The sequence below is a fragment of the Jaculus jaculus genome, chromosome X (genome assembly GCF_020740685.1).
Source record: "Jaculus jaculus isolate mJacJac1 chromosome X, mJacJac1.mat.Y.cur, whole genome shotgun sequence".
NCBI lineage: Eukaryota > Metazoa > Chordata > Mammalia > Rodentia > Dipodidae > Jaculus > Jaculus jaculus.
The window spans coordinates 1,221,054-1,231,192 of NC_059125.1; the positions used below are offsets into that span (position 1 = coordinate 1,221,054).

At 45.7% G+C, this 10,139-nt stretch overlaps 1 protein-coding gene across 2 annotated transcripts in view; it reads right to left on the reverse strand.

Moving 5' to 3' along the window:
• Anos1 (anosmin 1) overlaps window positions 1-9,758 on the reverse strand; it is a 178,688-nt gene extending 168,930 nt beyond the window's left edge. Inside the window, exon 1 of one of the 2 annotated variants that reach the window (XM_045140836.1) lies at window positions 9,312-9,758. In XM_045140836.1, coding sequence (XP_044996771.1) covers window positions 9,312-9,518 — 207 coding nt within the window. In that variant the 5' untranslated portion in view covers window positions 9,519-9,758. The remainder of the gene's footprint in view (window positions 1-9,311) is intronic. The other variant, XM_004667903.2, reaches the window with a different exon arrangement.
• Between the last annotated feature and the right edge of the window lie 381 nt (window positions 9,759-10,139).

Below are 10,139 nucleotides of genomic sequence, written 5' to 3' on the forward strand. Positions count from 1 at the left end.
AAGATGGCTTAGCGGTTAAGATACTTGACTACAAAGCCTAAGGACCTAGAATTGATTCCCAAGTACCCACATAAGCCAGAAGAACATATGTTGCACGCATCTGTAGTTTGTTCGCAGTGGCTAGAGGCCCTGGTGCACCCATTCTCCCTCCCTCCCTCTCTCCCTCCCTCTCCCTCCCTCCCCCACCCGCCCTCCTTCCCCCCCCTCTCTCTCTCACTCTCCTAAGTAAAAATAAAATATTTTTTTAAAAAATAAAATGCCATGTGGCTCAGTGATAGAGGGTTTCTCTATCAGGTGCAAGTACCTGGGTTCCATCCCTCCACACTGTAAATAATAAATAATAAATAAAGTAAAACGACATGAATATTAATTCAATTAAGCAACTCTGGTAATGCAGGCAATCTTGTACCAATTTGAAGCCTTAAAAAGTAGTGGAAGTCTTTCACTAATGTAAAGAGGAAAAAGCTAGGTCACACTTAGTAAATGCTGTGTGTTGAAAGACACCAAGCTTTAAAAATGTGGAACCTACAGTAACTGTTGCAGGCAGCTTCACATTGCTGGCTGAAAGCATCCAACCAAAAGCAGCTGATGGGAGGAAAGTTGTTTATTTTGAGTTATAGTCTCCAAGAGAAGCACCATGATGGCAGGAGGAAATGTGACATGAGCAGAGGCTGGACATTGATCTCTGCCAGAGCACGTGGACAACAGCAGCAGGAGGAAGAACCAAACACTGGCAAGGGGAGGGGTGGCTGTAGCACCCATAAGCCCACCACCAACCTTACACCTCCTCTAGAAGGATACAATTCCAAAATTGCCATCAGCTGGGGACTATGCAATTGGAACAAAAGAATTAAACCGCCCCTGGCCCCTGTAAACTGGTAACTATACATGATGTAAAATGCAATGCATTCAGTACAGCTTTTAAATACCCTATAGATTTTATCAATCCTAATGCTGTTCAAACTTCCCCATAGTCCAAGGTCTCTGAACTGTGAGCATATAAATGTAAAATATACATAATGGCATGAAATAAACATTCACACTGAAAAAGATGGCATCAGGCATAACAAGGAAAGATTAAAACCATACAAGATCTGAAACATGGCAAATAATCAAGTTCCATAGCTCCAAGTCCAACATCTCTAACCAGTGACAAAGTCTACAGTTCCAATTGCACCATTCCAGTTGGATCCTCACTGCTGGGGAAACAATCTAGCCCATGTCAGCAGCTCTTCTTAGCAACCATCTCACAGTCCTGGCATCTCCACAGGGTCTATACTGCAGCTTACCCATGGTTCATCCTCATGGCTCCACTGGGCTTCATGGAAGGATTTCCAACAACCCTGCCTCACACTGCCCATGGCCATTTCCTAAAAAAAAAAAAAAAAAAAAAAAACATCGCAAATCCAATGATCCTACTTTCCTGCATTTGTTATACTCCCATAGTTCCAGGTGGTCTACTAAATTTGTTAATCGAGGGGTAAATAAAGCTGACTTTGAAGAGCAGGACACTCCCTCCGCATTGAGATTCCTTACTTTCAAAAGAGTCCACATTCTTTCTGCTGTCTCAGTATGGAACAACTGGCCCAATCTCAGCAATTGTAATTCCTCAAACAATTACAACTGTCCAGTCATTGTCTCCAACCTGAAACTTTCATTTCTTTCCACACCATATCCATCTGCTTACACTAGTCCACTTTTACACAATGCAACCCTGCACAAGTTCTCAGGACACAGACAGGCAGAATATAGCAAAAGTCTCACACAAATGACTTTGATACCAGCCCCATCAAAGTTCTTTCTTCTCTCATAAGCCAAACCTCATAGTCCATAGTTCTTACTGAATTCAGGTCTTTCAACTCTGACCAGAATGCTCCATGAAACTCTGCTTTCAGCACTGCAAGATGTCTCTTAAATCAAGGTTTCGACTCCCTCTACATTAGTCCCACAAATCAGTTCCAAACAGCCAAAAGCCACACAGTCAGGTTTCTAATAGCAATGACCCCCCTTCCTAGTAACAATTTTACTATTTTTAAATTTTTTTGTATTTTATTTATTTATTTGGAAGAGAGAAGCAGATAGAGATACAGAGAAAGACAGAGAGAGAGAGGGAGTGAATGGGCATGCCAGAGCTTCTACCCATTGCAAATGAACTCCAGATGCATGGGCTACCTTGTGAATCTGGCTTATGTGGGAACTGGGGTTTTGGTTTTGAGGCAAGTGCCTTAACTCCTAAGTCATCTCTCCAGTCTCCAATTTTACTATCGCACTCATTGTTTAGTTGCTGGACAAACACCTAACAAAAAAGCAGCTCATGGGAGGTAAGGTTACTTTTTAATTACTTTTATTTTTTTTTTTTATTTATTGGCTTACAGACTCAAGGAGAAACTCCATGATGACAGGAGAAAATATGGCATGAGCAGAGGCTGGACATCAAATTCTGGCCAACATCAGATGGACAACAAAGAGAGTGGGCCAAACACTGGCAAAGGGAAGCTGGCTGTTACACCCATAAACCCACCCCCATAATACTTATCCAGAAGGATCAACTTTCCAAATTGACATCAGCTGGGGACTAAGCATTCAGAACACATGAGTTTATGGGGGACACCTGAGTCAAACAAGCAGTCAGTAAAATAGAAATTGTAAAAGGACAGCAATGTCAAGGACCCTAATTTTCCAAGCTAGGTCACCCCCAGAATACATGGAGTGTGAAAGAATTGCATTTTCTATATTTCCTTGTTCAATTTTATACATGAAATGTGTTTTTATAACATGAGTATGCTTCACTGTTGCCCTGAGATCCTATCCTAAAATCTGCACAAGACATACTGCCAGAAAGGAACTCCAAGTTGCATGGATGACCTTCTTTGTTTCTGCCTTGTGCCAATGCCCTTTGACACAGTCCTGTTTTTCTACCTTAGCTATAACATTCATACCCACTCACTAAAACATGCCAGGTCGGGTTATCATAATATCTGGTGAATCTATTTTGAAAAAAAAAAATGTAACACCTACCAAATTTATGATGATTCATTCATTTGCAATGTTGGGGATGAAACCCAGGTTTTTGTGTATGCTAAGCAAGTGTTTCACCCCTGAGATACATCCTTACCCCTATTATTAAGCTTTTAAAACTGTAAACACATGCCAACAACATTAATTTTTTATTATGTTGGTATGCATGTATTTGTGCTGTATTATTAATATGTGTGTATGTATTTTGAGGCCTTAGGACAATTTCAGTTGTATCCTCACTGGCCACTTCCTTTGAGATAAGGTCTCTCACCGGCCTGGAACTCACCAATTAGGTTATAATAGTTGGCCCAGGAATACCAGGGATCCACACATGCCCAATAATTTTACTTGGATTCTAGGGTTTGAACTCAGGTCTCTTGTGTGGCAAGCATTTTACTGACTTAGCTATATCCCCTATCCCAAATAATAATGTTTTAACTTAGACCACCAAGAGTGCAAACTATACATGTACTTTACATCATATAAAAACTTTACATCATATCAAAAAAAACCTGTACACCATATGAAACTATAAACCTGAAATATAAAATTGGCTCTCATTACTTCCTGCTGATATGACTTTGGGACACTAGTTTTCCTGCTCCTGGCATACTTTCTCTGTCATAATGAAACTTTCCATTGAGGGTTCAGTGGAGTGGGGAATACTGGAGGTTAGACAAAGAAGAGCAGGGGAGGGGATTATGGTCAGGATACATTGTATACATGTGTGGAGGTTGTCAATGAAAAGGTTTTATTAAAAAAAATGAACTTCCCATCAGAGCTGTAAACCAAAATAAACACTTTACTTCCTAAAAAAAAAACACATAAAATGGATACTGTGAAAATAATTAAACAAGTCAATGTCTTTGCTACTGTGCTTCAACATGTTCTACTGCAGTCAAAATAAGGGAGAATTTCAATCACCTACAAGAACAACATTGCATTAGAAACATGGAAAATTGCACGATTTTGGTAATGCTTCCTCGATGTGGAATCCTGAATCTCTCAGAAACACAAGCAGAGTTCAGGGACCACCCGCGACCATGAAACACCAAGAATAAATGCCAGGAATCCTTCCTCTTCAGGTGCTTGAATGCCGGTTCAAGCTGGATATCACTTAAAACCCCCTGAAGAGCACAAGAACACATCACACGTTGGATATGTTCACCATTGGATCACTGCTCTCATATCTGTGAGCCTGGGGATGATTTGTGGCTCCTAAAAGAGACAGGGAGGCAGATGACACACTAATTGTTTGTTTACTTTACTGGGAAAGAGGCTGGTGCTCTAAGTAGAAGGAGTTAATCACTGGCTCCTCCTGGCTTTTGCCAAAACAAACAGCTTCCAATTACTGCCTCTGATCTCTAATCAGCTACCTAAGAGAGCTGATCAGTGGTATTTTATAGGGTGAATAATGTCCCATTAAGCAAGAATCTCAACACTAATAAAATTCTAGAAGCCAAGGGCCAAGGCTGCCAGCAACCTGCTATTAATCTTCCAACAGGATTTTATCCACTTTCTCCATGAGTCTTCCCAAGTCCTGGAAAACACACACACACACACACACCACATCACATCACATCACATCACATCACATCACTTTTGTACAGAGAGTACTATATCTCTTCAACCTCTATACTCTTGAGTCATTTAAAAAAAAAAAAAGACATTAACAGGTTCTAGGCCTGCTTATTGCAGACTATTTTTTTAAGTCTCCCAGACTCAGCCACACTGTGACCACCAAAACCAGAACTGGGCAGGAAGAGGTGGGGTGAGGGGAGGTCTCTGTCTCAAACTCTACCACTTGCATAATACATGAGATCATTCTCTAGTTAAACAAGATTCCTCAGGAAAGAGAAGGCTTATCTCAGGCATCATCTCCTTCTTTTCCTTTTTCAATTCTTCAGTCAAATTGTATGAACTGAGTGAGTGTTCGCACCTTAAACGAAGCAGGTTAACCTCAGTGAGATTGCTGCACCCTTCATATACAAGACATAAGACTGGCTTCACACAAGAATGACCCTTTTGCTCACAGCTCAGAAGGGGACCTGTATTTGCCTGTCATGCTTTGTGACCACGATATGCAAAGCCTTAATGATTTAACGATTCTTTTTCCCTCTTGAGTTTTGTTTGTTGCATGATTCCTATGGAACACAGATACATACTAAAAGTTTCAGGTCACATGAGAGTCTGTATTCCAGTGTTCCCTTCCCTCTCCAGAGCAAATTCTCACCGCACACTTCACCATCCTTTTGTATTCCAGACCCCACTGACCTCCTCTTCCTCAATCTGAGATGACGTATAGCTGGGCCCCGCACAGGGTATGTGTGGGTCACACGTAGGAAAGGGCAGAGTTAGGCAGGCATGCTCTAAATTATCCCATAACATGATGTTGTCTCTCCTCAGCCCAGGCTTGTAACAAGTGAACAGTAGGGTGAACAGCAAAAGTCCAAATCTTACCCATGGTGAAGTGTTTGCCCATCCCTGAATGAATGTGCTCCTCTGGTCATAAGCAAGGAAGACTCCTGGCTTGACTCTTTGTCAAGTCAGAATACAATACATTGGCCCATCTGCTGGCAGAGGAGGAACCTCTTCAGGATCATGTGTGTATGCTCTAGGCCCCAGGCACCAGCATGGTCCCCTCACACAGTATGCACTGGGCACATACCATATCCTTTGCGGGGAGTCTCCTCTTGTCACTTTTCAATCTTCATGATTCTGACTTGCATGTGGGTCCCTTCTGGTTATCTCAAGCTACCTACCCTCCAGGGATGAATCATGGAAAACCATTTGTGCAATGTCAGTATTTCTGCAACCAAATCTAACACTCATATGTGAATGTAAAACCAGCACCCACCAGTAACTGTATATTAATATTACAAATTTCAAGTGTTTCCTTGCTGAAAACAACAGCGAATAGCACAGTTTGGATTGTGATGACAAGGGCTGGGAAGATGGCAAATGTTTGTCTCTAAAGCGCAAGGACCTGTGCTCAGATCCCCATCACCTACATAAAAAATAAACCTAGTGCCTGTAAACCTAGTACTGGGGAAGAGAAGGAAGGAGGGTCCCCACAGCTTGCTAGCTAGCTAAGCTAGCAGAATTGGTGAGTTCTAGGAGCAGCAACAGACTTTCTCAAATAATTAAGGTGGAGAATGACTAAGGCAAACACCTAATATTGACCTCTGACCTTCACATAAGCATGCACTTGTGTATGTGTGGCTACACGCATACCAACAGGCACACCACATGGACACACACACACAAAGATGATTAGCCTACAGAGAACAGTTGCAGAATTTAGATATTTGGCTTGCTCTAAAAGAAACCGTTTTTTGCACCAGGCCCGAAAAATTAGATCCTCCATCCAGAAATTAATTAACCAGCCTCCCCTGCCGATGATCAAATAAATACTCAGTGATATCCAATTTGCAACCCCCAACAACACAATCCTGAAAATAAAGACGCAAGCAAAACCTGGAAGCTGCCCTTACTCTGAACTCAGTTTCAATCCCAGCATGCCGATGGTGAGGAGACAGGTAACAAAGGTGGAAAATTTCCCAAAAGCTATGGACCAGCTGTGCGCGTGTGCATGAGCGTGTGTGTGTGTGTGTGTGTGTGTGTGTGTGTGTGTGCATGCGCGCGCACAGAGAGAGAGAGAGAGAGAGAGAGAGAGAAGAATGTACTGTGTGGCCTGTCCTGATAGCCATCTACAACATGCAGAGCAGGTCTCCCTGCTGCAAGCTCTGTCTTCCTGTTTCCTGCCCTAAAGCTTCATAGCTCCTCTTCATTCAGTGATAAATGAGTGCCGCTCCCAACTGCTACATTTGGCAGATGTAAATCATGTACATATACATGTACATGTGTACACATATTATACCTATGAACTTGAATTAGCGCCAAATGCCCGGTATGTACAAAGGACTCCCAGACCCAGATACTGGTGCTAACATGCACTGTGGCTTTTCATGAAGGAGAAACAGTATTCAGTACATTGTGCAGTGCTTCCGAGTACATCTTGCTTTCATTATGAAATTCTAGTCTCCTCCAGGTGAGCAAGCAGTAGGGAGATATCCGGGTATCTTCTGTGACCTCCCACCATCCCCATGTGTTTGCTTCAATGATGGTTTCTTATGCTTTTACAAGCATGTTTGGCAGCTGCTGTGAACAGCAGGTAGTGCCAACCAGCCCATACAGTGTAAGGTCCTTAGTGGGGACCTCTACCTATAGTTCCCCCACCAACCTGCGGCACTGAGATTTCAGCCTCCTCTGGAGATCAGGTCCAAACCCCTCACCCCAGAGCTCTAAGTTGCTGCCCGTACCTTGAATGCATACAGTACATCATTCCCTGCCACACCCAGGTAGCAGTGCTCACACCTAGGAGTTTGAGTACTTGGCTGGCATCCAGGCCACCCTTACACAGAGTCCTTGAGCCATGAAAGAGGAGACGGAAGCATGCATCTACTCCCCCCATCCCGAAACAGGCCTCAGTGTGGGCTGACGTGCAGGAGGTGAAGAGACAGAGTGGAGTTAGTGATAAATCAGCTATTCCTTTATAACCGCTCCATGCAGCGCCAGTCTCCTTCTTCCACTGTCCTTCCAGTTATTATAAGAAAGGAGGTGTGCGTGTAGACAGGGAAGCTTGGGAGAAGGGTAAGGCCGGCTTTCCAAATCTTAAGTCAACCCTTTCTGTTTCAAAACAATAAAAAGGTAGGCATTGGTAGGTTAGAGTTAAACCTCTAAGCATGGCTTTGCAATTAAATTTTTCTTAAAAAAACACGGCAGTTATTAAGTCCTAACTGAGTAATTTGCAACTTATTTAACCCCGTCTAATTAAAATGTAATCGGGATTGTCTGGCAACGTGTTTTCTGTGAGCAGTTTGTCTTGGGAAGAGGAATCAAGCCAAGAGACCACAAGGAAACCTTTCATAGGAATTGGCTCCACGTTAACTGCCTCTATGGCCACTGCAACTGTAAAACACATAAATGACTGCAGTGGACAACTCAATAAAAAGAGTGAAAAGATACTCTTCCTCCCTGGAACAGACTCCTGGCTTTTTGTTGTGTGACTGGCTGTTGTGGCATCTTTCAGCAGAGTGGCTTTCAGGACAGGGCAGGGTGGTTCTATACGTAGGGACCAGCCAGGTCCAGGATGTTCCTATAATTTCATGCAGGAGGCAGCCCAGGGATCTCCCTTCTCCGAAGATGCAGGAGGGCGTCAGAACATAAACATTTTTTCTGATTAGGAACAAGCAGCTTCCGGTGCAGGTTCCCACATGCACACTTCACAAGAGTTCCAGATTGGAAGATCCCAGCTTTGTGCTCCCGGTGTGCCCCTTGCAACACCTGCCAGTGAGAACATCCTCAGTGCATGGAAAAATCACCCCCAAACTACACTGTCCCTAACATCGCTCACTCTGACAGTTTAATCCCTGGAGCCACTCCCTTCAGCACGCCCCCTCCACCAGGTCTGGGCTGGAGTGAGGAGTGTTTAAACTAAGAAGTCTGACACCCACAGCACTTTCTGCCTGACCCCTAGAACTCATCCTTGAGTATCCAAATGGCCCTGCTCAGTCCTCTGCCCATTGCATCTCTTTCCTTACCTGCTATTAACCATTAGCAAGACTTGGAGCAAGCACAACTACTACCACCCCCATCGCATGTGCATATGCGCGCGCGCGCGCGCGCGCGCGGACACACACACACACACACACACACACACACACAGACATACACACACTTCATCACAAAACTTGGCCCTAGAGCCTTGGCTGACGACTGGAGTGATTCTGGTGATTCTGGGTCCGCCTAATGTTAAAGCCACGGTTTAAGGGAGACAAAAGTGTGGGCCTACGGACACCTGCGGCGCTGGGGCTCTTCCCCAGGGCCCCAGGCACAACCAGGCGCGCCTCTCCCACAGTTTCTCCAGGACCTCGACACCCGCCGAGAATCAAGTGAGCTCAAGTCCTGAGAAACTTAACAAATCTACACACCCACCCTCGGAATCCACACAATTGCGTGTTCATTCCCCAGAGGAAAGCTTTCAAAGCTGTCCCCCCACCCTCCGTGTGACGAAGGGAGTTAGTTGCAAGGGGGAGATGCTGTTGGTTTCGCCAGCAAGGAGGGGATGGAAAAGGAGGGTTTACACCCCAACTGCAAAACCTAAAGGGAGAGGGAGCCCAGGGAGCCGCGATCTGCCGGCAGAGCTGGCCGAAAACTTTGCGCGCAGACCCGGGGAGCTGGGGGCACCTCCAGCCCCAGAGAGCAGCTGGGCGCGAGGGCGGCCCGCTTACCTGGAAGTGCTGGAAGAAGGCGGAGATGCGCGTGATCTGCAGGCTGAGGCACCTGGAGGCGCAGCGTGCGCGCTGGAAGCTCCCCGCCGACAGCGACTCGTCCAGCCGCCGAGCAGCCGCCGCTCCGGGGCTCGCCGCCAGGCATCCCCCGGTTGTCGCCAGCCACAGGCAGAGGGTCAGGGCCGTGCCGGCAGCCGTGGGTACCATTATTGCTGGTCGGTGACCCGGGCGCCGCGCGCAGGAAGACAGTCCCAGCACCGCCGGGCCACACTGCTGGGGACCAGGCGACCGCAGCAACTGGGCTGGAAAGTTCAATCATTCAACTCCTGGCGTTCTCGTTCCCTCCCTGCTTTCCCTCCGGGGGTGGGGTGAGAGTGACAGGAGGCCACGTCATTGGCTGCAAGGAGTGTGAGTGACAGGGAAGCCGGGCGCACGGTCCCTGGGCAGGTCTACCACTTTGCCACACTAGGCTCTACAAGGGAGGGCGACGCCCTGCGGTTCGTGGACTGTCCGGGTCTCTGTGGGGTCGGTCCTCCCAAGCAGGTCACACCACCTCCTTGCCTCCTCCTTGCTGCCCAGGTAAAAGGGATTAGGGATTAGGGCAAAGGAGTTGTCCTTTCTTGGAGGAACTAGGGTCGATAGATACCCAGGGTTTCAGAACTAAGGAGTGACAGTCAGATCGCCTCCTAAATTGTCTTTCTCTCATTTCCTAAACTGAATCTAGTCTTGTCTTCATAGATGAGTTGCCTTCTCAGCAAGTAGTGAGAAAGATGCCAAAAATTTGATGGAAGCTCACAGAGAGTGAGGGTGGGGGCATGTGCCGCGTAG